The 27,909-nt window shown below is 57.1% G+C and overlaps 4 protein-coding genes across 13 annotated transcripts; 1 reads left to right on the top strand and 3 right to left on the bottom strand.

The window, feature by feature from the left end:
- Nucleotides 1-316: 316 nt before the first annotated feature.
- On the bottom strand, nucleotides 317-4,109 carry LOC115613248 (zona pellucida sperm-binding protein 3-like). The gene is made up of 9 exons (XM_030498464.1): nucleotides 3,618-4,109; nucleotides 2,431-2,549; nucleotides 2,252-2,355; nucleotides 1,856-2,033; nucleotides 1,652-1,772; nucleotides 1,217-1,308; nucleotides 896-1,038; nucleotides 665-754; nucleotides 317-581 (listed from the first exon to the last, which is right to left on the bottom strand). Exons 1-9 carry the CDS (start codon nucleotides 4,011-4,013, stop codon nucleotides 466-468), a joined length of 1,359 nt encoding a protein of 452 aa, XP_030354324.1. The 5' UTR covers nucleotides 4,014-4,109; the 3' UTR covers nucleotides 317-465.
- LOC115613247 (protein PML-like) lies at nucleotides 2,466-11,896 on the bottom strand. 6 transcript variants are annotated; one of them, XR_003993321.1, is made up of 5 exons: nucleotides 11,621-11,896; nucleotides 10,285-10,757; nucleotides 8,764-9,332; nucleotides 7,719-7,859; nucleotides 7,529-7,609 (listed from the first exon to the last, which is right to left on the bottom strand). XR_003993321.1 is itself a non-coding variant. In XM_030498463.1 (4 exons), the coding sequence occupies exons 1-4, from the start codon at nucleotides 11,639-11,641 to the stop codon at nucleotides 2,539-2,541; spliced, it is 1,074 nt and encodes a 357-aa protein (XP_030354323.1). In that variant the 5' UTR covers nucleotides 11,642-11,890; the 3' UTR covers nucleotides 2,466-2,538. The 6 variants fall into 6 exon arrangements, 4 of the variants coding, with proteins under 4 accessions (XP_030354323.1, XP_030354320.1, XP_030354319.1 ...); XR_003993320.1 differs by having other exon boundaries at nucleotides 7,593-7,627; XM_030498463.1 differs by lacking the exons at nucleotides 7,529-7,609; nucleotides 7,719-7,859 and adding an exon at nucleotides 2,466-2,549 and having other exon boundaries at nucleotides 11,621-11,890.
- A 763-nt stretch (nucleotides 11,897-12,659) lies between these two features.
- On the bottom strand, nucleotides 12,660-17,987 carry STOML1 (stomatin like 1). 4 transcript variants are annotated; one of them, XM_030498455.2, is made up of 8 exons: nucleotides 17,412-17,987; nucleotides 17,117-17,223; nucleotides 16,835-16,984; nucleotides 16,157-16,360; nucleotides 15,216-15,426; nucleotides 14,460-14,672; nucleotides 13,403-13,623; nucleotides 12,660-13,085 (listed from the first exon to the last, which is right to left on the bottom strand). In XM_030498455.2, exons 1-7 carry the CDS (start codon nucleotides 17,575-17,577, stop codon nucleotides 13,421-13,423), a joined length of 1,254 nt encoding a protein of 417 aa, XP_030354315.1. In that variant the 5' UTR covers nucleotides 17,578-17,987; the 3' UTR covers nucleotides 12,660-13,085; nucleotides 13,403-13,420. The 4 variants fall into 4 exon arrangements, with proteins under 4 accessions (XP_030354315.1, XP_030354318.1, XP_030354316.1 ...); XM_030498458.1 differs by having other exon boundaries at nucleotides 14,460-14,669; nucleotides 17,412-17,986; XM_030498456.2 differs by having other exon boundaries at nucleotides 12,660-13,623; nucleotides 14,460-14,669.
- A 1-nt stretch (nucleotide 17,988) lies between these two features.
- Nucleotides 17,989-27,614, top strand: LOC115613245 (protein PML-like). Of its 2 annotated transcripts, XM_030498453.1 has the most exons (10): nucleotides 17,989-18,037; nucleotides 18,732-18,837; nucleotides 19,718-20,285; nucleotides 21,633-22,210; nucleotides 22,630-22,682; nucleotides 23,133-23,213; nucleotides 23,303-23,513; nucleotides 24,072-24,124; nucleotides 26,664-26,820; nucleotides 26,914-27,614. In XM_030498453.1, the coding sequence occupies exons 1-10, from the start codon at nucleotides 18,023-18,025 to the stop codon at nucleotides 27,486-27,488; spliced, it is 2,397 nt and encodes a 798-aa protein (XP_030354313.1). In that variant the 5' UTR covers nucleotides 17,989-18,022; the 3' UTR covers nucleotides 27,489-27,614. The 2 variants fall into 2 exon arrangements, with proteins under 2 accessions (XP_030354313.1, XP_030354314.1); XM_030498454.1 differs by lacking the exon at nucleotides 23,133-23,213.
- The last annotated feature ends 295 nt before the right edge of the window (nucleotides 27,615-27,909 follow it).

Below are 27,909 nucleotides of genomic sequence, written 5' to 3'. Positions count from 1 at the left end.
ACTATGTGTAAACAGTCCTTGGAGCAGGGACTGGAATTCCTGCCTGTGGCCTAGGAAAAGCCCTCAAGTCATGCTCCCTTCCTCAGCCAGCAAAGCTCCATTTCTCTCCCCATACCAGCTTCAAGCAAGTTTTATTAAGCCTTCGCTGTATGGAGCTGACCCAAGGGGCCCCATAGAGAGGTAGAACTCCATGCTTGTACAGACAAGAAAAGAAAGCACCTGGGTAGTGCTTTGTTTTGGCATCAGTTCCCAACTCTGCTCATGGGGGTGTAAAGGCTGTACAGAGCTCTGCTGAGAACATGGTGGGGCAGGAGGAAGATACTTCAGTTGGGTTTGGGGAGGCAAAGCAGCACACTTACAGTTAGCATGTAGGTTTGGCTGCCTCTCTAAGACTTCTCCACTCAGCCTCTCAGTCATTCAACTTGTACTTTATTATTGGATAGACTCTGAAAGGTGGCATCTGAGTTAAACAGGGTTGCTGGGCCTCCGGCAGGCAGCCAGAGCTCCTACAACACTGAGGATCAGGATGACCAAACCAGCAACCGTGGCCAGCCCCAAAACCATCCACAACTGGGCTGCATCTAGGAAGGAGAAGCAAGGAGGTGGTTACGGCCAAAGCCAGGACCTGCCACACAAGCCTTCCCCTCCCCTGGGTTTGCCCTACCTTGTGAAGGCATCCTCCTAACTGGGTGATGCTGCCAGCTGTGGATGAAGAGGGGTCCCACCACGACATCTGCTTCTTTCACCAAGGGATCTGGAAGGGAGGACCTTTGAGCACTTAAATGCATTTGAACATCCTGGATTAGCCAAGGGTTAGTGAGGCAGCTCCAGCCCCCCAGCTCTGAGCCAGATTACCATGACAGGGACAAAGACCAAGAGGCACACTGAGACATACCAAGCTGGGAGGGCAGCTCTCTCCGGGCACGTCCCCCTTGCCATCGGGATGGAGCGTGGGGCTTCCTGGAGTGCCTGGCCAGGCCACAGCTCCTCATCTCGCAGCAGGAGCACACATCCCGGGTGCCTTCCACAGGGGCCCAGCTAGGAGAGAGCCTGGTGGTCAGCCCACGCCATGGTGGGAACCCCTCACACGCTTCAGAGTCTCCAAGGAGAGACCCAAACCCTCCCACCCAGATCCCACCCCACCTTCCCAAGAGGTGACACACCACATGAGAAGCCCCAGCTCTTCACCCTTGGGCAAGCTGCTCAAACTACTCACAGGTTGCTGGCTTTGTCGAAGGAGCAAGCCTTGTTCAGAGGGTCTGGAGATTGGTCAGCCGGGGAGACCTTCAGCTGGCAGGTGATGTAGATCTGGGGAGAAGAGATTCAGCTCTCATTTGCCTTTATGGCTTCCCTATGCACCATGAAGTTGGCTTCCAATGGGCCCACCACCATCCCAGGGCAGCTCAAGGCCCTCTTTCCTTCAAGCCACTTGAGGCTTCAGCTATTGAAGCCCGTCAGAAGGGCTCATCTTTGCCAGTATCAGAACTGGTCTCCAAGGGAGATACTTGGCTCAGAGGGCCATGCTCCTTAGGTAATGATACACCATGACCTCATTCATACATTACCATGAGGCAGCTGCCTTGGGAATGCAATTCTAGAGGCCATGACCCTATCTAGATGAGGGAGTTCACTTGCTTTAGGAAGGATTTACCAGATTGCTGGAGTCTCCTGCAAACTTGAATGCATCTACTGCAAACTGCAGCACATCTTGCCTGGGCCTCGGGGACATAAAGGTTGAGGTGGCATCATCCAGTTGCCCATCCACCAGGCACCTAGACACAGGAGGATCCCACTGTCAGAGCTGCCATAACCTGCAGAAGGATGCTCTTCAAGTAAGGACACAGCCAGCTCTTACCCACTGAAGTCAATGAAAGCATACTGGGGGGAAGAGCTCCTGTCTGGGGTTGGGGTGGCCACACAGTTGTCCACAAAGATCCTCAGAGGTGCGTGGTTCCCCATGTTGACACCAGCTTGGAAGTGCAGGACCTCTCCCAGTTGAAATATGGTGGAGGCTCTCTCAGCACTCCAGTCATCTGGAAGGAGAGAGGCCACCAGGCACTTCTGAATGGGAAGCCAGCCTGGGGCTTCCTTGAGTGGAAGCAGTGAAGCACAACGGGCCCTGGGTACCCACCCAAACTGTACCAAACCCCGTGCTCCAGGAGCAGTAGGGTGACACCAGCACCATCTGATGGAAGCGCGAGCACCTCAGAGGCTAGCCCAGGGCACCATGAGACCCCCACCCAAAACCTACCATTCATGAGGTGCAGGGAGAAGGGCAGCTTCTCCTCTGAGGACAGGGTGGAGAGGAAGGGCACCCACGTGGGCTTGACACCATTGCTGCTCACATTGTCCCTCCTAGGGAGAGATGCCCATGGTTAGATCCTCATGGCAGCAGAAGGACTTGCTTGGTCCTCACCTGCCTCAGCTCACCTTGGGTAGTGGCACTCTATGGGAACCACGGCAGGGCTGGTGCGGATGATGACAGGGTTCCCAGGAGGAACTGGGTTGTAGTTTAAGCTTGTACTGTAGACTAGAGCATCAGGGGTCACCTGGGGAAAGACAGTATGCAGGCATCAAGAGCCCTGTTCTTTGGACCACATGCACAGAGCAGCACATTGCAGCCTGGAGACAGCACCGAGATCGACATCAGCCAGTAGAACATGTGCTGGATGCAGGTGAGTGGCCCTCATCCTGCTGCAGGGATGCAAAGCTGCTCCAGTCTGTCCCAGCACTGCCTCTGCTCAGCAGCAGAGCAGCTCAAGTCAATGTCCAGGTTTTTCCTTCTAGTTTCCATGCCCCAGAACAACAGGCAGGAAAGTGTCACCCCCAGGATATCAGAGTGACTTCTGCTGGGGGAATCTGCTCACCCTCATGGCACCAAGCCTCTCCCAGGGGAGCAAGGCCACTTTCAGTTTAAGCTCTTCATGCTACACTCCAGCAGCAGTGAGATAGATGCCTCCGGAGGCAGGCATCCAGCGCTGGCTTGCAGCAGTGGCTCCCAGCACCAGGCCATCTGGGCTCTCCCCTCGAGGTGGCAGCACCAGCATAGAGAGTCCTGCAAGATTTCGGTAACTCTCTGTTGAACAGGATAAAAACTTCCCCGGTCTCTTGTGTGCCCTTCCCCAGAGAAGATAGTAGAGCTTCTGCTGCCCTTCAGAAGCACACTGAGACGGTCAGCCTCTAGGAAAGGCTCTGGAGCATCTCCCCGAGTCCAACTACACCACAACCCCTGCCAGACATAGAATGGTTTGGGTTGGAAAGGATCTGAAGCTCATTCACTTCCAACCCCCTGCCACGGGCAGGGGCACCTTCCACTAGAGCAGGTTGCTCCAAGCCCCTGTGTCCAACCTGGCCTTGAACACTGCCAGGGATGGGGCAGCCACAGCTTCTCTGGGCACCCTGTGCCAGCGCCTCAGCACCCTCACAGGGAAGAGCTTCTGCCTCAGAGCTCATCTCAATCTCCCCTCTGGCAGGTTAAAGCCTTTCCCCCTTGTCCTGTCCCTACAGGCCCTGATAAGGGTCCCACTCCAGCATCTGAAGTCTCAGCATCCAAAGGCACTGAGGTGCAAGCCAAGAGATGACCCCCACCCAAAGGCTCCAGCCCCCCCCAGCCTTACCCTGAGGGTGCTGCCACACTCGTGCAGCCCAGCCACGAAGGTCACAGTGCTCTCAGCATTGCTCTGGGCCACCGGCCGGCACCCAGCCGAGCCCAGGCTCAGCTCCGCAGCCCTGACCAGGCGTCCTGTGCCAAAGAGGTCCTTGTGCACCGTGACCATCACCTGTGCCTCCTGGCACTGCACGGCCACAGGGTGCAGCGGGGCTGCAGCCTGGAGCTGGGACACATCCACCCATGCCCAAGGCTGGGAGAAGGTATGGGGATACCCCAAGGAAGGATCCTCTCTGTACCTCCATAGCTCAGCCTCCCCTCTAAAAAAGTCCCAGGGGTTGTAAGCAACAACCACCCCAAGCAAACAGCAGAAAAGACCAAACCCCAGGCTGCTTCCAGGCCTCATCCTGCCTACCAGGGTCCAGCACAAGGTGCAGCTGCTGCCCAGGGACCCTTTATAGCCCACATCTCCCACTCCCAATGCAGGTGATGCTTGCCACACCTCCCATAAGGGCAACTGCCAACAGGTGAGAATACCCAGTTCCTTAAGGAACCATTGGTGGGTTCTAATGAGCTAATGAGGTGCTGGGTTGGGTTCCTCACCCATAGGAGAGATGCTGAGTTTATTGTGCAGCCAACTGCATGTTTTCACTTGTTTTTTGGCAACAACCAGCTCTGTAAGATCTAAAGAGATGTGACCCAACTTCAGACTGCATATCCTACCTCCAGATCATGGGGGTAACACTTTCCTAATGCAAACCCACTCTTCAGCTGCCTGAACTGGTCCCTGTCCCCAGCTCCTTCAAGGTGGTGATGACCCTCATGGAGCTGCTGCTCATATCAACTGGGGCGCTCCAGGACGTGAAGGACTCATGGTTGACATTTCTCTACCAAGCAATAAGTTGCTTTTTTTTTTGAGGAAAAAGGGCAATTTGAATTCGAGTCACATGGAAGAATAAGAGCAAAAGGGGGAATTGGGAGGAGATCCCTATCAGTTGCCCTGAGCCACATCCTTGCTCCTGCAGGACCAGACTCCACACAGTGGTGTCCACACTGGTGCGGCCACCCATGTGTCCCTGTGTTTCCTTACGTTTCCGTGTGCTTCCCAGGATTTTAGCAAAAGGGAGGAACGTGCTTGTGCACACATGGCTGGTCAACTGCTTCTTGATCAGATTTGTCCCCTGGAGCCATCAGCTTCCTGGGCAGGACTGATGTGGCAATGAGTGGTAGTAAAATAATGACCAGAATAATCCGTATCAGGAGTAATGTTAGAGCTATTAGGTATTAGAAATAATAACTATGATTAATTATAGTTATTAAAAATTAGAATTACATTATGTAAATATAATTATTATTAATGATAATTAGAAATAATGATTATTTCTAATCATTATTAGGATTATTATACCTGGGGCGTAATGCTCGACACAGCCCATCCCTTCCTGGGGTGGTTCAGCAGCGGGTTGTCCCCTCCGTGGTGCCCAGAGGGAGGGGACCAGGGCAGGGTGATGCAGCTGAACCCCTCCGTGAGCTTCCCTGTGCCTGCTGTACATCAGGAGGAGAAGCAGTTTGTGTGTGGAACTGACACCAGGGAGGAGCATGGCTTTGGATGGAGTCCTTGTCTGGCGTTTTAGGGACAGCCTCTGCCTCTGGGTGAACAGTGGTGTGCTCATTGCTTTGCTTGTAGATGCAGGTGAGGACCAGGTGAGATGCCCATGAACTTCAGGTGATAGCCATGGATGAATCAGGCTGGTTTGGCATGATCCAAACTGCATAGCTACCAGCAGGACAGCTCACATCTCATGTACATGGGTCATCCTGCGCTCATTGTGCATTGTGGGTTCAAGGGGTCACATCATGCTGCAAAGCAACCATCACCACAGCACCCATCACCCTGCACATCTGCCTTTTTGAGCAGGTGGGTGCTGTGGGAATGGAGAGCAAAAGGAAATAACTTGCAATGCACAACATACCAGGGAAATGGTTTATTTCTTCTCCATCTGGAGGCAGGAGCCAAAGAGCAATGAGGTGCATCAAGCAATTCCTGGGCTGTCTTTGAGCTTGGAAAGCAGAGAGGAAAGAGGTAGGAAAACCATACCCCTGTGTGCCCGTTTAGGAGGTTCATATCCCAGCTAGAGGGGTTGGATGCTGCTGACCAAAGGAGCACTGACAGCTCTTTAGCTGCGCTCACCATCTACTCCTCATCGTGTCCTCCTCAAAGCTGTCCAAGCAGAGAATCTCTCTATCTGCCAAGGTAGATGTGTCACTTTTCGGATGTGGGGCTGTAATTCACCCCTGCAGTGAGTATCAGGGCTCACAGTCTCCTGATAGGCATCACCAACCGTGCCCTGTGCAGGCCCTGGGCAGCCAGCAAGGAGGATGAGGAGCAACCAAGGAGCAACCAAGCCCTCAGGGTCCACAACCAGCAGCAGCATCTCTCCCCTACCAGCCCCAGAGCCAAGAGGGGGCTGGTCTCTTCTCCCAAAAAACAAGTGACAGCAGAAGAGGAAACGGCCTCAAGCTGCATCAGGGAAGGTTTAGACTAGAGATCAGGAACAATTTCTTCCCCAGAGGGTGCTCAGGCATTGGAACAGGCTGCCCAGGGCAGTGCTGGAGTCACCGTCCCTGCAAGTGTTCACACACCGTGTAGCCAAGGCCCTCAGTGCCATGGGTTAGTGGTGGCCTTGGCAGTGCTGGGGAATGGTTGGACTTGATGAGCTTAAAGGTCTTTTCCACCCTGGTTGGTTCTATGATTCTATGATTCCTTGAAGGGTCACCTCTTGGAGATGCTACTGAGGCTGAAATCCAGCAGTGAGCTTGCAAGCTGGGCTGCCCAGCCACCCGCCAGCTCATTCACCCATCCTTGTCCCAAAGCCTTTCCTCCAGTTCTCCCATATGGGTTTGCTGCCTTCCCACCCATCCCAGACCCATAAGCCAGGAGGTCAACACATGCTGGGAAGGAAAGCAAAAGGAAAATGAGTAAGATCATGCTGTTCCCAAGCATGTTATTGCCATGCAGTAGCGAGGCCTTGTTTGGGGTGGAGACGCTGCCTTCTCAAAGCCAGCAAAAGATCAATGCACCATCCATTCCATGAGGATTTATTGGCACAGCAAGATGAAATGGAGACACTGGTCTCCATAGGGGTATCCCAAGCAGCTGCAGGCCACGGCAAGTGTTCTGGTTTGTAGCCTCTCACTTCTTCCTTCGCTTCTGAAGCCTGGTGCTGGGCTTCCCACCACGCTTGCTGCTGGTGGGATGCCTTGATTTGGGATGTTCCTCCTCGAAGGCTGGGCTGGGGGGCTCCAAGCACACTGGGCTTGCAGGGGAGGTGGCAGGAGGGGAGCTCACAGGGGAAGGGGCCGTGGCAGCCACTGGGACCGGTGACTCCTGCCTTTGCAGGGTGCTGGGAAGGAGTAACTCCAGCATGCTGGAGGGCAGCGACGGCCAGCCCGTGTCTGGGTGGGGGGGGTCCCGTCGGCTGGCTGTGGCCTGCAGCAAGGGGCCCACAGCAGAGGCGATGGTGGCCAGGGAGTGGGACATGGCCCGGATCTCCTGGGTCATGGACACCAAGTGCCTGTTTGCCCGGTGCTGAGCTTGCAGGAGGCGATTGCCCATCTTCAGGAGCTTATCTGCCTGCTGCCTGTTGGACCTGGCCCAGCCACCGAAATCTTCCTGCAGCAAGGCCAGAGAGTCCTGGATGCTCCTGGGAAGAGGCACAGTGTCCCCGTGAGCTGACCTGGAGTCTTCCTCTGCTTCTTCATCCCTCTGCATCGGAAGGGCTGGAGGTGTGGTTTGGGTGGGGGACATATCCCCTCCTTGGTTTGGACACACGTGTCCTCTGCTGCATGAGGGGTCTGATATGGGGGCACAGGGCTGGTGAGGGGCAGGCAGCCCCATGGGCAGACCTCCATGCGGTTGGCAATGCTCCCTGGGAGGCTCCAGGTCGAGGATCAGGGTGGTCCCATCTTCAGGCAGTGAGTTGTGGTGGGGAGCAGAGGTACCTGTTTTGGGAACGGGGACTGAAGGAAGCAAGAGGGAGAAGGAGGGCTCAGAGGGTCCTCCCAGCCTGCTTGGTGGGGTGGAGAGGGGAGGTGGAGGGACAATGCCTACCAGGACATCACCCCTGGGCTCATGGACCATCCATAGCTATGTCATGAGCTACAGATGGTCCAGAGCTCATGAGTTTGCCCTGGGGAGCTCAGTGGTGGATGCCCACAGAAGGCCAAGGAGGACACTGGTCATAGCCCGGGTCTGAAGACAGCAGGAGGGGGATGGAGCAGAAGACTCCCCAAAGTCTCTTCATTCATTGCTTCCTACTGCCTGTTTCCTGGAAGGATTCTACCACCTTCTGACCCAACCTGGATTTTCCAGAACACCATCCCTGCACATGCCACAGACACAAAGGCCTTCACCCTTCCCAAACCATCAGCATCTCTACCACCGTGCTGCTGCCAAAGAGCTGGGGGAAGACCTGGGCAAACCCAGCAGTGCTCGTGGACCTCTTGCCATCCCTGTTAGGGAGTGCTCCCAGGGAACATTTCACCTCCTGGTTGGATACACTATCCTGAGGTGGTAACCAACAATCCAAAAGGGAAAACGCCCCAGATGGTTATGAACAAATGTTGAGCAAAGACAAACTGGCTGGAGACATGAGGAGCAGAAGAGGTCAGTGGCCAGCAGGATGGTTATGACCGCTGAAGGACCTGCAGATGTCACCAGCACAAACATATCTCAGAAAGGATGCAGAGTTGATCCAACCCTTCCACCTGCTTCCTCCTCGCCACAGCAGCCTCTGTAAGCCCCTGTTCCAAGTGTTCCAGGTGCCACTCACCTCCCTTATCCCTCAACTCGTGGCATGGCTCCATACCAAGCAAGTCACCATGCTCCCTCCCCGTAAACCTGTGTTTGAGGGACTGCCATGCTCCGCAAGACCAAGAGACAAAGGTTGATTTGGAACTGATGGATGCAACAACTGCATCCCACCCTTGGGAGAGGTTGGATTGCGCCCATCACATGAGCAAAGGCTGGAGGCACAGGGCCATCAAGTCTCCATGTGGAAGGAGACCCATGGAGGATACGGTCTAACCAGGGATTATAACCTTCAACTCTGCTTTCGGTCCCCCCCACGAGCCCGCCTGGCCAAGCGCCTCCTCACCTGGGTGTCCCTCGACGCGCTCCACCAGCGCCTGCAGCTTGGCTCTGCACTCAGCAAAGTCCACGGGCTGCGCTTGGCTCCTGACCACAGCCCGCTGCAGGTCCTGCAGCGCGCCCTTGATGAAGGGCTGCATGTCCATCACCTCCTGCTCCGTGGCGTAGAGGCTCATCTTCTCCACCAGCCGCTCACCCGCCTCCATGCGCCGCAGCACCCCCTCCACGCGCTGCAGCTCCCGCGCCAGCTCCTGCCGGCCCTGCTCCTGCCGCGCCTCCAGCATTCCCAGCAGCTCCTCTTCCTCGCGCCGCAGCAGCCGCACCAGCTGCTCCACGCGCTGCCGGATCAGCTCCCGCAGCTCCCGCTGCGCCCGCTCCAGCCGCGCGGCCTCCCCCTGCAGCGCCGCACACGTGGCCTCGAAGCCGCCGCGCTGCTGCCGCAGGGCGCGGGTGATGGTGCCCAGCTCCTGCTGCCGGCGCTGGGTCTCGCTGCGGATGTCGCAGAAGGACGTGTGCCGGCTGTCCAGCAGCGCGCACGAGCAGCACAGCGCCTTCTCGCACTGCTGGCAGTAGATGCTGCGGGGACAAGCACAGCCACAGCGCCAGCTCACAGCCTGCCCTGCGCACCGCGCTCGCTCCTCAACCCGCACGCTCACTCGCTCCTTGCACTGAAGCGACACCAGCCGGGGCCACGTGGGGGTTTATGCTCGCCCAGTGGGGAAACAAGACGTTGGGCCACTCTCTGCACAGGGTTTCTGCTCCTCTGCTGCGCTGGCCACAGCCACTGCGCTGACTGTGCAAGAGCTGTGGTAGACATCCATCCACACGCTGCAAGGGCACTGAAGGAATGAGCTCTCTGCCCCTCCAGGAGCACTTATTGGGGTTATGCATAAGAACAGAAGAGCAAAGAGTATCTGATCTCCTTAAGATGCCTGAGGCAAGACTATAACAAGTGGTGAGTGGAGATCATCACCCATCCCTCACATACTTCCTGGTAGCCTTGGGAAGCAGTGGCCTAGGGACACAGTGAGGCAGGGATTGCATCATGGCTGGCACCAGTGCTGGCCTCCACAGATGCTCCAGCCCCTTCCCCTCTTGCTTGGACTTGCCCTTGAGGGCATTTAAACCTTGTCCTGCGCTGCACCCACGCTGCTCCCCAAGTCCTCTCCAAGCTCACCTGGCACCAGCAGCAAAACCCACCCTTCTCTGCTGTCCAGCACAGCAGCTGAAGCAATAGGCCTTCTTCTTGCTGAGCTCCACCAACCTCATCCTCCTTACCCTAGCAAGGAGCACCCCACACACTCTCCTCCCTTGGTCTACCCTGTCCTCACTCTCCCATCACCACCTTGAACCTGGTCTCATCCAAACCATCCATGCCCTAAAGCCCACCAGTCACTACTTCCCCCCCATCTTCTCCATGACATGGTGAAATCAGGGCAGCAGAGGGACAGGGACACCCTGCTCAGTCCCATCATGGACTAGCCCAAAAGCTAAACAACCCAGCTGGGGAGAGACCTCTTCAACCTACCTTACAGTTTGGGTCTTATGAGCCAGGTTGGAGCAGGAGAAGTTACTGGTCCTCTGGGTGCCTTCAAGGAAGTCCTTAGCGGACCCTGCCCTGATGTCCATCACCCTTTTGGCTTCGTGGCTTGCCAGATAGCGTTGATGGGCCTCAGAGCACTTGCTGCAGAGGAACTCCTCACACTCACAGCACCAGAGCTCACTGGGCTTCTTGCAGTTATCGCAGAACAAGTCAACTCCACCAATGATCTTCTTGTAGACCTTGAGCCTGGCCTGCAGGTTGGTGAAGAGCAGGTTGTCCATGCCAGGAATGCCACTGGTCTGTGGGATGGGCATCTGGCACATGGGGCACTGCCCGATGGGCTTGTTCTTGCTCAGGCAACCAAGGCACAAGGTGTGAAGACAGGTGAGGAGCTTGAGGCTGGTCGATTCCTGCTGGCAGCCCTCGCAAAGGATGAACTGGAAGTCATCTTCTAGGAGCTTGGGAAGGGAGGGGGGAAGAGGAATGAGTGCAGGGGTGAGATTTAAGAGCTTATGAGCTCTTGGGGGAGGAAAGTAACCCACAAACCCTACTCAGAGCAACCACTGAGCCACCACCGATGCCCAGGCCCTATGAACAGGCCAGAGGTGGCCCATGCACTGTAGTGATGGATGATGAATGGGGCCTTGACCACTTCCTCCCCCTCCAGAAAAGAGGCAACAGAACAGTCTCCCTGGCTATGGGGCTGGGGAGGGCTGAAGTCCAGGGGATGGGGCACAGAGGAAACGTACAATGATTCTGGAGAGAGACTCTTCAGCAGGGCCTGTAGGGACAGGACAAGGGGTGATGGGTTTAACCTGCCAGAGGGGAGACTGAGATGAGCTCTTAGGCAGAAGTTCTTCCCTGTGAGGGTGGTGGGACACTGGCACAGGGTGCCCAGAGAAGCTGTGGCTGCCCCATCCCTGGCAGTGTTCAAGGCCAGGTTGTCCCTGCCCGTGGCAGGGGGTTGGAACTGGATGAGCTTTAAGGTCCCTTCCAGTATAAACCATTCCATGATTCTGTGATTCTACAATCTAAAGATCTCTGGATGTCACTCTGCCAGGGTGGGACCATCCTCCCAGTGCCCCCCTCCCCACCCCTCCTTCCCTCCATCCCACACCTATGCTTTGGCAGGGTGGGGGGGCCGGACCCCTCCCTACCACCCACCAAAGCAAGAAAAGACGCGGAACACCCCAGAATCCTTATCCCCACCCCCCCGAGCACTTCCTGCTGCCCTGGACACCCCCCATATCCCCGCCCCCCCGACCTCTCCGCACCCCCGGAGCCCACCTCCCGCTCCACCCCGGGGCCAACCGGCGCTCACCGGGGTGCCGGAGCCGGGCATGGCGGGGCGCGCAGGGCCGGGACCCCCCCGGCACCCCCCCGCTGCCGCCGCTGCCCGCGCTTTCGGTTCCTTCCGCGCTTCACATAACTCCTCCTCCGTGTCGGGGGGGGGGGGGAACTGCGCAGAGCCCGCTCCCAACCCCGGTCACCCCCCTAAAAGAGCTTCCCAGCTGGGTCAGCCCTTCCTGGCCGTCCCGGAGGGAAGAAACCCGGGGAGGACCCCAAGACCCCCCCGAAAAGAGGCGTTTTCCCAAGGAACAGCATCGCGCTGCGAATGTTTGCAGGGTCCTAGTGCCCTGCCGCGCTCTGGCGGGGAGAGGGAGCCGTGCTAAAGTGCTTAACCACCCTATTCCTCTGCACCTCAAGGTTGCGAGGGGGTCAGGGGCTGTCCCCCCACCCTTGGAGAGTATTTCCACATCCCTCTTTGTCCTGGGGGGCTGTATTCTCGCTCTTCTTTGCCCCTTTCTGCAAGGCATCGGTACCCCCCCAGCCATCTGCACCATGGGGACCACCACGGAGGGGGGACCACCAGGAACACTTGGGACTCACCTAGCCTGGCATCCCCAAAGGGACAAGGCATAGCAGGGCACTACTGTCACCTCCCCTGCATGGAGCGTCTCCAAAGCTTGGCTCAGGATGGTGCCCAGCCCCAAGGTTTGAAGGACACGTTTAGGAGGTGGTTTGGCTTCATTGCACCCATGAAACGTTTCAATTCTGGAAACGTTTCCATCGTCCTTGCCCCTTGTCCCTGGCATGTACAGGACAGGACACAAGACCTGTCAGGCTTGTCCCACTGGTCCAGCAAAGCACCCTGGAGCCTGGTAAAGCTGCCAGGACATGTTAACCCCTGGGAACTGGGTGCTGCTGGGGCTGAGCATCCCAAGAGACACCTCTTCCTAGCCGTGGCAGGACTTCATCATGATCATATGGTGAGATGGAGCCACCACACAGCCTCCTCGATGCCAGCACCTCTTTACCTGTGGTCCTTTGGGGAAACTGAGGCACCAAGGGGTGCTGAATTCATCAGCCTATCGCTGCCCAAGCACAAGGCTGCAGACCAGGTTTATTGTCCATCAAGAGCTGATAGAAAGGAAGCTTACAAAATAAATAAGTATCCATATACGCCTATGTACAGTCCATGTGCCCCATGGACAGACCTCACAGCACACATGCAAAAGCACTTTGAAGCACAAATTAGAGCAATCACTTGTTCCAAACTGCTGTGTCAGGAAGGTTCGGGTACCTCCAAGGCAGGTCATTCCCAGAATCACCACCTCTGCTCCTTCCCCACGGATGCCAGTATCCCATTAGCCTGGTCCAGCCAGCTCTGGTGTCCTGCTTCGGCTGCCCATCCCATGGCTACTGTGCTTGGTCACAGGGTCCCCAGGCTCTTCTCAATCCAATCATCTGCTCAGTTCATGCCCCTTCCAGTCTGGCCACGCAGCCTATCATGGGAGCACCAGGACATCAGGCTGTGCCCTGGTGGCACATGGTGGCCAAGGGGCATGGAAGCAAACAGGCATATGCTGGGGTGCCAACTGGTTCTCATGTCATTGTAAGCAAAGGATGGGCAGGGGAGGTAAAGCCAAGGACACGGGCTGGCAATGGAGCTCAGCCTCAGTTTCCCTGCTCAGGTCTTCACCCGACTCCTGCAGCCTCCACAGGGAGAAGCTCGAGCAGGACAAGGCCGTCACTGTGCAGCACCCCTGTATGTCCCCCCGCCTTCGCACACCTACAAAGACACATGCACACAGACACGCACCCACACGCATGCTCTGCTCTATCTACGCTGCTTCATCGCCTTGATGAGCTCCTCCAGCTTCAGGGCAAGGTGCAGGTCGCCTTTCACCTGCAGCCTCCCGCTCATGTAGGCACTCAAGGGGCGCAGGTCGCCCGAGAAGAGGTCCTGCAGGTCCTTCTCTGCCACTTCCAGGATGACATCAGGGATGCCCTCAGGCACACCATGGCCAGCCCGGCCGCTGCCTGTAGGACACAATGGGTGGGAGAAGGAGGAACAGAGGGCTTCAGGATCCAGCCTTGCCTGCTGGCATTCACCCCCACTGTTCCATAAGGATTGACTTGAGCCGGATGACAGACAAGGGCCTGGCAGTGTTCAAGGCCAGGTTGGATGAGGCTTGGAGCAACCTGGTCTAGTGGAAGGTGCCTTCCACTAGAGGGTTTGGAACTAGACAATCTTTAAAGTCCATTCCAACCCAAACCAGCCTGTGATTCTATGATTCTATGATTTTGAAAACAGGAGTCCTTCTTCCTTGTGAAGATAAATGTCTCGTGTTGCTCCACCAATGTCCTGTTACAGTGGTCTACCTCCAAGCCTTGTTCTACTTTTGCCATGCCCACTAGGAAAACCATCAGCAACCATGAGGGGATGGATTAGGGTGCTGGGAGGACATCTTCCAGCATGGCAGTGGCCCAAGGTGCTGCCCACTCATGTCCCTCCACCGCTCCCCCCTTAGGCTGGTGGCATCAACAGCTAAGAAACCCTGCGCCATGCATCCCACTTTGCCAGCCACCAGGAAACCCAGCTGCCAATCTTCTCTCAATACTCTCTTTCTGAAGGAAAAATCATGGTTTTAACCCAAACCAAATTATACTTTGGGCTTTCAGGGAGCAGGGACTCAAGGCCATGGTGGCCAAGCTGCAGTGCGCGGCTGATGGACCCTGGGGTGCCTCTCATGGAGCCACCAAATGGGCTTGGTTTGGGACCCCTTACCACCAAGCTTGGGAGTTCACAGCATGAAAACAGGGAACAGGCTCAACACACCCTCCCACCTCCAACACAGCAACCCCAGAGTAGTGACCTGAGGAGAGGTCTATGAAGTAGGTGCTCCAGGCGCCGCTGGGCAGGGCGATGTTGACCTGGTAGGATGCTCCCACCTGGCTGACCAGGGCCTCAGAGAGGATGGGTTCCACTGCTGAGAGCAGCTCATCTGTGCTGGGCTTCCTCTGGGCACTGCTGGCAAGGAGGGGAGCGGTGGGAGGCTCCATCTCATTCACTGTCTCCACGCTGTCTGCTGGGGACAATGGGACAGCAGAGGGTACACTGTGAGGTGGTGAGCTTTGCTTGTCTACGTGGACCCACCACAAAAGGTCTCCAGAGTAAAGAAACCCCACGTTTCCAGCTAAGCAAGAAGACAACCGCTGGTTTTGCCATTTCCTATTGTCTGCCACGGGTTACTCTTACCGTGCTACCAGGGGGTGGAAAATTATCCCTGAAAGAAAGAGCAGGACACAAACTGGTGCAGGGTTTCTGGAAAAAAACCCAATAAACCCACGTTGCCCCCAATGTGACTCTTGGCAAGCTGAGGCTTGGGGTTGCCTGATGGAAACACTGAGAACTGAGGTGGTCTTGAGTCCAGGCTCCTGCAGATCTGCTCCTTCCCAGTGTCTTGTAAGAAGGGTATGGAGCTGTGCCTGAAGCCACCCTCTCTCCTCCCCCCTGTTTGTGCTCATAGGAGCATGATATCTCCCCAACTTTAACTTCTGTGCCAAACAGCCAATGGACACGGGGTCACCTGGCAGGAGGGACATCCCAAGCAGAGAAGGAGGTTGATTACCTGCCTCTGGAGCGCCGGTCTCGCTGCCTGCCAGAGCCAGGGTGCTGCTGAAGAAGTGGGCAGCCAGCTGCTGAATGGTGCCATCCAGCCCAGGCATGGGTGGCACAGTGGCCAGAGGGCTCTCCCGGGGTGGCTGCAGCACAGCCTCCATGCTCAGCTCCACACGGTCCACCTCCAGGCCCCAGGACTTGGTCATGTCATTGATCTCCAGCTGCAGAGCCGGGGAGAAAGGGAGAGGTGTTCGGAAGAGCCCACATAGCAGAGGCCATGGAGAGCACCCAACCATAGCACGCCAACCACGGGCATCCAATAGCTTATACTTCTGCTACCCACCAGCTTTAGATGTGAGGTGTTGGACCAGGCTCAATAGTCCAGCTCCTCCAAGCTGTCCATGCTTACGTTCAACCCTGCTCCCCCACTTGCTGCCCTAGCATGGAAGAGGTCAGGTCAGGGAGGACAGCTCTGTCTTGTTCCCCTTTCCATAGCTCCCTCCCAGCTGGCCCTTTCCTTGCTTGCCCTTGGGTAACACATCCTGGTACGGTGCTCCATATATTATAATATATATAATCCCTTGTAGATATTCAACACACAAGATCTTGGCCTGGCCCAGGTTGGCTGCAGGCACTGCTCATTGCCCCTCTGCCAACCCTCTGTCCTGCTGCCATCCCAGTTTGCAGCCCTCCAGGCATTTTCCTGGTGGAGATATGGAGGTCAGATTTAAGCCTGCCAACACCATGTGGGCTTTTCTCTGTGGCCAAAAAGCCCTTAGAGACAAGCCACAGAGCTCCACAGGCTGAAGATATCTGCTTCCCACCAACTACCACGTTTTCCCAGCTCCCTTCCCTGGCCAGGTCCATGGCCAGATGGACTTGGAGCAGCTCCATCTTTTCCCTTGCTGTTACTTTCACACCAAAAGCCCAAGGCTTTGGGGCAGTCCTCACCAGTAGCTGCTCCCCGATCCTCAGCTTCTCCATCTGGATCTCACGGAGACTCTTCTTCATCAAGGTTTTGGTCATGGCGTTCTGCGCCGTCATCCGGGTGGCCGCGATGAGGTCCTTCACCATCATGACAGACAACACGGGGTCCCACACGCGGAACTGGATGTCGGCACCCATGGAGATGATGGCCCCATCCTTGGAGGTCAGCTGGGGCAGAGGGGTCAGGATCTCTTCCCCTCTCTGCCCCATTGCCCAACCCTTGTGCACAGAGCCTGGGAGCAAAGGCATTCACTTCTTCCCCAGCTGGCAAGCAGCTCTAGGTCTCTTTAAGAAGGTTGTTAGAAATGAAACCAACTCAAATGATGAAGTTTGGGCTAGTCTGAAGGGTGAGGACAGTTTCCAGCATGGGACTGTTACTGAAAGATGTCTGGAAAGGATAGGGATGGATGTTTTTGAGATGCTTGCAGCCAGGAACACCCATTGAACAAGGTATGCAAAGCCAAGAGGAGCTTTTCAACTGCAGAGAGGTGAGGACTCTGCCTTCGCAGCACCAGCTACAATCCGAGGAGGAACTGAAAGCTGGGTCCATGCACGGCACCATGCAGACCACCTTAAAATCCATGTGCTCTGGGTATTTTAGAGGTGTCTCTCCATCCTGCCCTGAAGCCTGAAGCAGCTTACCTTGCAGGGGGGCACGTTGAAGGCCCTTGTCCTCAGATCCACCCGCTGCCAGTGGTCGATGAAGGGCAGCAGCAGGACCATGCCAGGTCCCTGCAGCGCCCGGATGCGGCCCAGGCGGAAGATGATCATTCGCTCATAGGTAGGCACGATCTACAATGGGAGAGCTTAGAGCAGGGCTGAAACAAAACCCTGTGGTGCCAAAGGGACCAGGGGCAGCTGGGAGCAGGCCTCCCTATGGAGGATGGGTTGTCATCCCATTCCTCCCCTGCCTTCCTCCCTTACCTTCAAGGCAAACCAGCCTGAGATGGGGAAGGTGACAACCATCAGCAAGAAGACCAAGCAGGTGATAATCCCATGGCAGATCCAGGACAGCCAACCCTGGGAGGACTCTGCAGTGGGGTGAAAGGGAGATGTACCTGCTCCAAATCCCCCTGCCCTGCCCGTGAACCCCCAATCCAAGCCTCTCCGCCATGCACCCCAGGGAAGCGCAGGGGACACCCAGCCCGTGGGACACCCTAACAGCAAAAGTGGCAATAGGGAGAGAAGCAGCGACACCCCTCCTGAGGTTGGGACTCACCTATGGTATTCCCGGCTGGCCCCAGAGAGTCTTGCTTGGATCCAAAGGAGAAGAAGCCCTTCTGGGCACTGTAGAGCCCAATGCTGGACTGCTGGAAGCGGTCGAAGTCTCCCAGGGGAAGGGCCTGGTATCCTGACCGGCTGAACATGGTGCAGGCGCTTTGCATGGGGTTGGTGCTCAGAGGCCCCTAAGCCCGGCTCTGTGCTGCCAGTGCTGCCAGCAGCGTGACCAGCATGGCTTCTGCCTGTCCCCAGCCCAATCCAGTGTCCCTGCCTGGCTGCCTGGAGACCTGACGTGCTCCGGAGAGGAGCTGACAAGCCCTGCTCTTGTCACGGAGGATGCTGGCTAGAAGAAACCAAATCCTTCAGGAGCTTTCCTTGCCGAGGTCTCACCCAGGCTGGAGCTTCCCATCTTCCTGGTGGGTAGGAGCTGAGCCGGGAGACAAAAGCCACCCTTGTGCTTCTCACCCCTTTGGAGCTGGGAGATATCTCAGGGGCATCCGTGGGGACCGGAGGCCGTGGCGAGGGTGTTGTGTAGGGAAGGAGGGAGCTGCTGGCGCTTCCTGGTCTGCTTGTCATGTGGCTGCTGACGACACAGGGACGAAACGGCTCATGGCTCACGGCTCGGTGAGTTTTCGCAGAGAGGCCCTGCCCAGGAACTTCCATTGGGAAGAAAGGGTTCTCCACTGCATGTTCACCTGGGGGTGGGGGGGAGCGGGCTCCGGAGGGTACCCCAGCCCCATAAGGAAGCAGCAGGGGTATTTTTCCCAGCAATTCCCTCTCCGGCATGGCCTTCTCACCGTGCCAAAGCCCCCCCTACTCCATCTTGCCGCCTTGCAAAGGGCACTGAAGGCCAAAGAGCAGCGCTGAGAAGGGAAAGGGGTGACAATAGGGGCGGTTTAAAGCACCCCTTGGCTGAAGCAGCGGCCTGAGACCCAGACCCACACGCAGCAGCTGCCCTTGGAACCAAGCTGGCACCTAGATATGCACCCCAGGACAGCTTGGGGGGCCTAGCTGGTAGATGAAACAGAGCTTTGCCATCTGAACCCCCTCTCCCTGGTGCCAGCATACCCCTGGTGCCAGCACCCCCTGTACCAGCACCCCCCCGGTGCCAGCATCCCCCTGGTGTCAGCACCCCCGGTACCAGCACCCCGACAGAGGGAAGGCAGGAGCACGCAGGACAGCGGGCGCTGCCCAGGTGGGAGCAGGGAATCCCGGCTCCCCCTTTCCCCCCCCTCCCGAGCACCCCTTTCCCTCCCGCCCGGCCCGCCCTTTGCCTTCCACGCCTTTTTGCCTTTAGCTCCTCCTCCTCCTCTTCCAGCCCGGCCGGGAAAACGAAAGTCCTGGGCGCTCACTGGACTGCCCCGGCGCTCGCATGGCCGACAGCCCCGCCGCCCCCCGGCCGCCCGGCCCCGGCCTCCCGGCAGGTAAAAGGGGGGGGTCCCCGCTTTCCTGGAGGGGGGCAAAGCCTGGCGCAGACCCCCCCAAACCTTGCCGCGGGGTTGCCTGCTGGGGGGGGCGGTATTTTTTAGGGTGCAAAGCTATTGCATGGGGGGTGGTAAGTGGGGGTTCCTGCCTGCGCTGCCGCGCTGGGGGAGGCCCGGGGTGGGGGGTGACGAGGGGGACATCTTGGGGTGCCAGCATCCCGGTGCTGCCCGGGAGGTTTTGCAGGAGCCGGGCGGGACCGCCGCCAGAGACCTCCCTTCCCTTCCCGTCCCTCCCCTGCCCCTCCCGTTCTCACGGCAGGAAGAGGCGGTGACAGCAAAGCGAAAGGAAAGTCGCTTTGCAGCCTCCCCCCTCAACTGTGAGATCAGTAATTGCCCAAAGGGAAGGAGGCTGGGGAGGGGGGAGGACACCCTCCAAGGGTCCCACAGTGAGGATAGAAGGAGCACAACCCTTTGCAGCCAGCAGAGAATCTCCCCAGCAGAGCACCCTTTGCCTTGCTGGGATGCTGCCATCCACTTGCCCTCGGGACGAAGGAAAACCACTCACCTCAGCATAAGGAAGAACTTCTTTACGTTGTGGGTGGCAGAGCACTGGCGCAGGCTGCCCAGGGTGGGTTTGGAGTCTCCCTCCCTGGATTCATCCCAAACCCACCTGGACATGTTCCTGCATGACGTGCTCTGGATGGCCCTGCCTTGGCAGGGTGTTAGACCGGGTCACTTCCATGATGCTGTGATTCCCTGCAACTGAGTGGGTAAAGTGGGCTGCGCAGGGGTGGCTCATGGACCCCATGGGTGGGACTGAGCCTCCTGCCCTCTCCGTCTCCTCTGTTCTAATGGGGTCTTTCCCCCAAATCCCACCCAGATGGAGACGGTGCCGCTGCCCCCGGGGAGACAGGAGCCCAGCCGGGTACACCCCCGTGCTTGCCCCCATCCCACCCTCCCGCGGAGGAAGATGACTTCCAGTTCATCCTTTGCGAGGGCTGCCAGCAGGAATCAACCAACCTCAAGCTCCTCACCTGCCTCCACACCTTGTGCCTTGGCTGCCTGAGTGAGAACAAGCCCATTGGGCAGTGCCCCGTGTGCTCCACGGCCATTCCACAGGCCAGCGGCATTCCCGACATGGACAACCTGCTCTTCACCAACCTGCAGGCCAGGCTCAAGGTCTACAAGAAGCTCAGTGACAGCGGTGGCCCGAGTTGCAGCCGGTGCCGGGTGGAAGCGGCAGCTGTGTGGTGCTCTGAGTGCGAGGAGTTCCTCTGCACCAAGTGCTTTGAGGACCACCAGTGGTTCTTCAAGAAGAGGAACCACAAGGCCAAGAGGGTGGAGGAACTTCGTGCTGAGTCTGCCCATCAGTTCCTGGAAGACAACAGAAAGTCCTGCAGCCTCTTCTGCTCCACTCCCGGTCATGCTGAGCAGGGTCACGTCTCCAGGTGAGTGGTACCTTGTCCCCAGATCCCATCCTGCACCAAGGGTTTTGTGGCCACTGCTCCAGGACCAAGTCTGAGCAACCTGCTCTTAGTGGAAGGTGTCCCTGCCCGTGGCAGGGTTTGGAACTGGATGAGCTTTAAGGTCCCTTCCAACCCAAACCAGTCTGTGATTCTATGAACTCTGCCAGGGGGGCAGAGCCGAGATGGTTTCATCGCCTGCCTTTGGCAAGGAACCTCTGCAACCTGGCAAGACCCTGGGCAGGAGCAGGGTGTGATGTGGGGCTGGCAGGTCTCCAGGAGGAGGGAGGGCAGCAAAGGTGGGTTGAACACCCAGCTTCATGCCCACACCTGCAGCTGATGGTGCGAGGCAAAGCCCTTCCCTGCCCCGTGCCTCAGTTTCCACTCCTGTTCAACTCCTCAGCAGTCCCTTGGGGAGGGGAATCACAGCCGGCACAGTGGAAATGCTTTTCTCCCACCACTCACTAATTGTCTTTGAAAGATGCTCACGTTTCCTTCCAGCATGTACTGCAAGAACTGGGCTTTAGAGCATGGAAGGAGGGTTTGGATGAAGCCAGGTTCAAGGTGGTGATGGGAGAGTGGGGACAGGGTAGACAAGGGAGGAGAGTGTGTGGGGTGCTCCTTGCTAGGGTAAGGAGGATGAGGTTGGTGGAGCTCAGCAAGAAGAAGGCCTATTGCTTCAGCTGCTGTGCTGGACAGCAGAGAAGGGTGGGTTTTGCTGCTGATGCCAGGCAAGCTTGGAGAGGACTTGGGGAGCAGCGTGGGTGCAGCGCAGGACAAGGTTTAAATGCCCTCAAGGGCAAGTCCAAGCAAGAGGTGAAGGGGCTGGAGCATCTGTGGAGGCCAGCACTGGTGCCAGCCATGATGCAATCCCTGTCTCACTGTGTCCCTAGGCCACTGCTTCCCAAGGCTACCAGGAAGTATGTAAGGGATGGGTGATGATCTCCACTCACCACTTGTTATAGTCTTGCCTCAGGCATCTTAAGGAGATCAGATACTCTTTGCTCTTCTGTTCTTATACATAATGCCAGTAAGTGCTCCTGGAGGGGCAGAGAGCTCATTCCTTCAGTGCCCTTGCAGCGTGTGGATGGATGTCTACCACAGCTCTTGCACAGTCAGCGCAGTGGCTGTGGCCAGCGCAGCAGAGGAGCAGAAACCCTGTGCAGAGAGTGGCCCAACGTCTTGTTTCCCCACTGGGCGAGCACAAACCCCCACGTGGCCCCGGCTGGTGTCGCTTCAGTGCAAGGAGCGAGTGAGCGTGCGGGTTGAGGAGCGAGCGCGGTGCGCAGGGCAGGCTGTGAGCTGGCGCTGTGGCTGTGCTTGTCCCCGCAGCATCTACTGCCAGCAGTGCGAGAAGGCGCTGTGCTGCTCGTGCGCGCTGCTGGACAGCCGGCACACGTCCTTCTGCGACATCCGCAGCGAGACCCAGCGCCGGCAGCAGGAGCTGGGCACCATCACCCGCGCCCTGCGGCAGCAGCGCGGCGGCTTCGAGGCCACGTGTGCGGCGCTGCAGGGGGAGGCCGCGCGGCTGGAGCGGGCGCAGCGGGAGCTGCGGGAGCTGATCCGGCAGCGCGTGGAGCAGCTGGTGCGGCTGCTGCGGCGCGAGGAAGAGGAGCTGCTGGGAATGCTGGAGGCGCGGCAGGAGCAGGGCCGGCAGGAGCTGGCGCGGGAGCTGCAGCGCGTGGAGGGGGTGCTGCGGCGCATGGAGGCGGGCGAGCGGCTGGTGGAGAAGATGAGCCTCTACGCCACGGAGCAGGAGGTGATGGACATGCAGCCCTTCATCAAGGGCGCGCTGCAGGACCTGCAGCGCCTGCAGCCACCAGAGGCCAGGGACAGGACACAGGCTGGGGACTTGACCGAGTGCAGAGCCAGGCTGCAGGCGCTGGTGGAGCGCGTCACAGGGCACCCAGGTGAGGAGTTGCCATGGGGATGCATCCACAGGCAGTGGGGACTTGGGCCAGCTTAAGGCCATCACCCAGCTCTGGGTCCCACAGGGTTCAGCACCTCCTCTCTTCCCCAGATTCACTCTTGTTGGGTGCTTAGTTCCACTGGAATCAACACTTGCTCCTTTGCTGATATGGCCAAAGCCCCTTTTTGGTCTCCCATAAATATCACAGGCTCTGGTGATGCTGATTTCTGGACCCTGAGAGGCTCCTTAAACTCTTGGGCCATCCCAAACCAAAGGGCTGGGGAAGCGGAAGGAGACCAGAGCTGCCCCTTCCTTGTGGCAGCTACCGGGCAGGTTGTTCCTGGCTCAGCTGGTACCGGGGCCGGGTGGGAGATCCAGAGGCTCTGATTTGGGATTGCAGCCCTGCTCTCTCCATTGCAGGCACTAATTCCCAAGCTGTCCCCGTGGTCCAGTTGTCCCTGGAGAACAACTTGGTGAGACATCCGTGTTCCATCCTGGTGTGCTGAAATATGGATATGGATCCTTCTTCCTCTGACCTTTGCAAGCCATTCCCAAGGGTCCACCTTCCCCTCTCCAGCCCATCACTCCCATTTCTGCAGCACAACCGCTCCCCAGGGATGTTTCTGCTTGGGCAGCGCAGAACCTGCTTTGTATGCAGCATTTTCCACTCCCCAGGCGTGCTCCTACCCCATCCCACTTCTTCAAGCCTCCTGCTTCATCCCTTGTTTTCATCAGGGAAAACCATAGCCTCCCCAGGCTGTAGCATTGCCAAACACCCACAGCTCAGGCACAAGCCTTGAGCCAAGCTGTGCCTCGGTTTCCCCCCCTGCTGAGGATGTTCTGCCCCTCTCCTGGCCTCTGCCCACTGCTCTGCAGTGTGGTCTCAATGTTCACCCTAACGCCACTCCATGCTCTCTGTGCAGCAAGAGGAGCCCGTCCAGCCTGAGAGCCAGAGCATCGTGCCCACCTTCACCATCAGCCTTGAGGAGATGCGGAGGAGCCCGGTAACAACTGCTCCAGCCAGGCAGGAGCCTTTGGGGACCAGGTGCTGCCACCCTGACACTTCACATTCCTCCTGCTCTCCTCTCTCCAGGCTGACCCTGTCACCACAGGGCCCAAGCGGACGACACAGTGCGTGGAGTGCCAGACCTTTCCCAAGCTAATGAAGCTAGAGGGCGATGACACGCCGGTCCCTAGCAATCCCAGTTCAGACCAGTGGAAAGACAGAAAGGGGCCCAAAACCTCCACGCCGAACCAGAACTGCAGCAGCATCCCCACCACCAGCAGCCATGGTGATGATGCAGGTAGGGATTGGAGAAGTGGTCCTCATTGTTACCCCATTTCTTCCCACCCTTAGGGGGGTCCCTCATCTTTCCCAGCCTCTGTGCACCCCCATTCACTCAGAGCCTTGGCCAGCCTCCCCAGAGTCAGAGAAGCGGAGGGTGGGAGCTGGTTCCCAGGAGGTAAAAAAGGAAGGAATGCTCAGGGGTGGACACGGATGTTCCATCCAGCTCCATGTCCCGCCTCTGAGGTAGCCAAACCCGAGCCTAGGGAAGAGCGTAGCAGAGCGTAACATTCTACAGCGAGGGGTCCTGGGCTCTGCTCTGCAAACAGGAGAGAAGATGGAATACATCTTCTGGAGAGGCTGGTATAGGGCCTGTTGGGTGAAGCAGCAGTGGACAGGGTGCCCCCACCTTGGGGTGCATCCAAGAGTACCCAAGGGCTTGTGTTTCATGGTCCTGGTAGAAGTGTTTGCCTTCTGCTGCAAAAATCAGGAGATAAGATCAGTTCTCCCATGGGAAAACCAGTGTGATCCGAAATCACAGTCTTGAAGCTTCAGCATCCTCCTCTTCCTTCTGCAGAAGACACCAGCATCATCATCTCCAGCTCGGAGGACAGTGAGGAAGACACGGTGGTGAGTGTAACGCCAGAGCCCCCTCCTTGCTGAGCCACGCTGCAGGCAGAAGAGGCAGCAGCCCACCAGCATCTCCGGGGTGCCTTTCCCTTTCCTCCAGCCACGCTCAGATCTGAGCCTTCTCCTTTCCCAGCAGCAGCCAGAAACTTGCTTGCAGCTTTCTCTTCCCCTTGGGTTGCTCCCAAGAATGGATGGATAAATGCAGGGCATCTAGGCTGTCACAAATCTAGTCCTCCTGAGCCAAGACCTTTGCTGGTGTCTCCTGGTACTCTGGAGCAGCCAGGTTCTCTCGCAGGCAACAAGCCCCAGGTTGATTCACTCTGAGGTGGGATCCCACACCAGCTGATCCCCCAAGACGACCCTTTCGAGTTGGTCTTTATGGCTTCTTTGTCATGTCGTTGGGAAGGTTGTTCTCAGGTTAAAACAAAGTCACAAACCCCAATTTTCATATAAAGAAAATCAAGTTTGCGAGGTGACTGTAGCATCTGTGCTCACAGAGTGCATCAGTCCTGTGCCTACACAGGCTGAGAAGCTCACAGGAGCCACCAGAGCAGGTAGGGACCACCTGAGCATTCCCAAAGGGACATCTCCAAGCTCCCTGCGGTGACATTTCATAGCACCCGTGCTGCAAACTGGGGTGTTGCAACCAAAACAGCTCCGGCTGAGGTGGTTAGATGAACCAAAGGCGTGGGATCTCTGCTGAGACACCCCATCACCAGTCAAGCAGGGGATCCCATTGGGAATGGAGGCGAGTGTGACCGATTCAGGATGGGGAAGGGGGTGGTTTTCCTACACTGGCTTAATGAGGGGTTAACAACCTCTTTTTTGTATAAACTAAAGCAGAAGCTCTTCTTACTCTTCAATAAAGCTGTTCCCTGATTAAATCCCACCCTGCTGCTGGCTTCCTTATTCATTTTTGCCTTTGCTGTTTTTCCTTGCTCCCCTGATTCAGCTCTAATGGGGAGGGGGGAAAGAGTTGTGGGGCTAAAACTGTGTCCCCACTCCCTGCTAGTGCTAAAAAGATCCCAAAGCTGGGGATTTCGGGAATGCTAGCAGCTTGCTATGAGAAATCCCTGTGTGAATTGGGTGTCCTTTGGTGCGGTGTGGATTTAAAGGTGTAACAAAGGTGTAGGCTGAAAATAAAAGAGAGGCCCCAGTAGTATAAATATCTCACCGTGGTCTGGTGCTGAGCACTAGAGAAGTACAACCTTGAGAGCTGGGAAAAGATGGTTTAAAGGCTGGGAAAGGGGAAATAGCAGGTGAGAGATAGGATGAGGCAGTGGGATGCAGCCCAGGGAAGCTGGTGGAGAGTAAGGGCTGAGGACATGCCTAGAGGCTCAGACATCTCAAAGGGGATGTTGGGGCTGTGGAAGAGCCTTTGTGGGGTCACTTGGGGACTGCCATGCTCTGCCCACCCAGCTGAAGCCACAGGAGCATCACCAGCACCTGGCTCTGCCTGGATCCATCACCCACTGTGGTTCTATAGTGTGTGTCTCTGCACGGGTGATTCTACTCCCCCAAAACCTGCCCATCTTCCCCTCTCTGCTTAACTCTTGGATAAAACCTTTTTGCATAGAAACGCAATTTGCTTGTTGCTGGTTTGGGTAACAAGAGCATCTGCAATCATGTTTGGTCAAAGAGCTTGGTTCATCTAACTCCCTTCAGGCCAGCCAGGTCATTCTGGCCACTGCCACCACCAGTACCAGCCTTCTCCTGTCCCTTCCCACACAGAGGAACCCTATATGCCCTTCAGACACCTCATTTTAACCTGGTGTTTAAGAAATCCCACATGCCCTGACCTGGGGAGCACTTGGTTTTGCTCATGTGGCTGCAGACATTGGTCCAGCCACGTGTCCACCACCCCTGTGCTGCAGGTGAAGATGCAGAGATGGAGGGAGATGGATGCCCCATTGCTGCAGGGTTGTCACTTGAGGAAAGAGGGAGGAAAACCAAGGTTGGAGCTTCTTGAATGTATTGCTGTCCTAGACTTCCCATAGGGAGATACCTGCTGTGGATGGGCATCCCTGCTGAGGCTGCTGGTTGTGGCTGCTTTTACTCCCCCTTGGGAAGCACTGCTGCAGGGACCTGATCTGCTGAGCCTGGAGAGGCATCAAACCTCCCCCTGGCCCAATTCATTCCCCTTTTCCTCTGGACACCAACCAGATCTTCAAGTCTCATGTGTGAGGTTGCTCAGCCTTGTCCCCGTATGAGCTGCATCCACAGGGGACGTGCAGCAAGAGATAGCAAGTCCTTGGACCTGCGTGTTGTGTCCCTTGGCCACTGCCTGGATCCCACCCCCTGTTAGGACAGGTCACATTCAGAGCTCTGCTCTTGCTCACTTGGCCCAGACCCTCAGACACAACACACACCCAACCACCCCTGGCAGCACCTTCACATCAGACCCTATGGGCTTCATAGCATTGCACACAACCGGCTCCATGCCCATGGCCAATGGCACACCCAAGGGTGCTCCTCATGCCTTCCCAGCAAGGTCTAAGCAGGCAGATGAGACTTGGGCCCCTTCTCCAATCTCTTGCAGGCTTCCAGCAAGCCCAAGAAGAGTGAGCAGCCACCCAGCCCCACATGGTCCAGGAGTGGCACCTCACCCCACCACAGCACTGGCCCCACCAGTCCCTGGGATGACGGGTCGGAGCTGAGCACCTTAGTGTTCCTCAGCTTGAAAGCTGAACGGAGAAGTGAGCATTGCCCTTCCTGGGTACAGAGGGACTGGGGGGGCAGAGAGGGGCACCCCAAATACTTACTCCAGCCCCATTCTTTTTCCTCTGCAGCCCAGCACATCACAGAGGTGGCAGCCACAAACGGAGAGCGCACCTTCAAGACACTCATTCAGACACCCGAGTCAGTGCTGGCGCTGCTCTCCCAGGGTGTCTCCATGGAGGTGGGGATACAGAACCTCCTCTGGTACCTCTCCCTGTTCCCCAGGCCAATCCTCATCGTCTATAACTTCTGGGCACCAGAGCTGCCTGCTCTCTTTAAAGCCCTGGATGCCACGGGCAGGAAGGTGGATTTCTGCCGTGCTGTGCATGGTTATGTGGATATGTTGTCCTTGATCAAAGACAAGATACCCAAGGCCTCTTCCTACAAGCTGAAGAACCTTCTGAGGAAGCACCTGCAGCAGCAACTCAAAAAGGGCAGTGCACTGGCCACGGCCAAGGCTTTGCAGGAGCTTTGGGGAGTGCTGGAGCTCCCTGCCCGTGCTGAGGCAGGGATGCTGCTCACCCACTGCAACCTGCAGAGCTACACCATTCTGCAGGCCCTGGTGCAGGAGAAGCTGCTCACCAGGAGGGCAGCCAAGGTCCTGGCCCAGCGCAACTTCATCCCCTGGCAGGTAGAAGAGGTGTGAGGACAAGCGGGGGGTGAGCTGAGCTGGTTGGGTCTCAGGCTAAGTGTGCCAGGGATGCTCATATCAGACAGGACCCACAGACCCTCTCTGCTCCTTATCAAATACATACCTTTATAAAACACATTACAGAGCACAGCCAGTGTCATTTATTGGGGTGTCTCCATCCCTTCTTTTCCCAGCCAGGCAGGAGGGGGGATACTGGAGGTATCAAGCCCACGAGGATGGTCAGGGGCTGGAGCACCTCCCATACAAGGGCAGGTAAAGAAAATTGTGGCTTTTTGACCTGGAGAAGAGAAGCTGCGTGGAGACCTCAGAGCAGCTTCCAGTGTGTGAAGGGGGCTACAAGGATGCTGGAGAGGGACTCTTCATCAGGGACTGTAGTGATAGGACAAGGAGTGATGGGTTCAAACTGGAAGAGGTG

Source organism: Strigops habroptila, chromosome 9 (genome assembly GCF_004027225.2).
Source record: "Strigops habroptila isolate Jane chromosome 9, bStrHab1.2.pri, whole genome shotgun sequence".
NCBI classification, from domain to species: domain Eukaryota; kingdom Metazoa; phylum Chordata; class Aves; order Psittaciformes; family Psittacidae; genus Strigops; species Strigops habroptila.
Note: the sequence above shows the minus strand (reverse complement) of the source record. Positions and strands in the feature narration are given on the sequence as shown.

Coding starts and splice junctions, on each gene's coding strand:
- LOC115613247 (XM_030498459.2), bottom strand. CDS start 11,641: ATGCCCGGCTCCGGCACCCCG. Junction 10,758..11,620: donor TGCCCGGCTCCGGCACCCCG/GTGAGCGCCGGT, acceptor TCCCTTCCCAAG/CTCCTAGAAGATGACTTCCA. Junction 7,628..8,763: donor GCGCGTCGAGGGACACCCAG/GTGAGGAGGCGC, acceptor TGCTTCCTTCAG/TCCCCGTTCCCAAAACAGGT.
- STOML1 (XM_030498455.2), bottom strand. CDS start 17,577: ATGCAAAGCGCCTGCACCATGTTCAGCCGGTCAGGATACCAGGCCCTT. Junction 16,985..17,116: donor CAGGCTGGTTTGCCTTGAAG/GTAAGGGAGGAA, acceptor CTCCCATTGTAG/ATCGTGCCTACCTATGAGCG. Junction 13,624..14,459: donor CTTCATAGACCTCTCCTCAG/GTCACTACTCTG, acceptor TGTGTCCTACAG/GCAGCGGCCGGGCTGGCCAT.
- LOC115613245 (XM_030498453.1), top strand. Junction 22,211..22,629: donor GCGCGTCACAGGGCACCCAG/GTGAGGAGTTGC, acceptor TCTCCATTGCAG/GCACTAATTCCCAAGCTGTC. Junction 23,214..23,302: donor AGGAGATGCGGAGGAGCCCG/GTAACAACTGCT, acceptor TCCTCTCTCCAG/GCTGACCCTGTCACCACAGG.
- LOC115613248 (XM_030498464.1), bottom strand. CDS start 4,013: ATGAGGCCTGGAAGCAGCCTGGGGTTTGGTCTTTTCTGCTGTTTGCTT. Junction 2,034..2,251: donor CTCCCTGCACCTCATGAATG/GTAGGTTTTGGG, acceptor CTCTCCTTCCAG/ATGACTGGAGTGCTGAGAGA. Junction 1,039..1,216: donor TTCGACAAAGCCAGCAACCT/GTGAGTAGTTTG, acceptor GCTCTCTCCTAG/CTGGGCCCCTGTGGAAGGCA.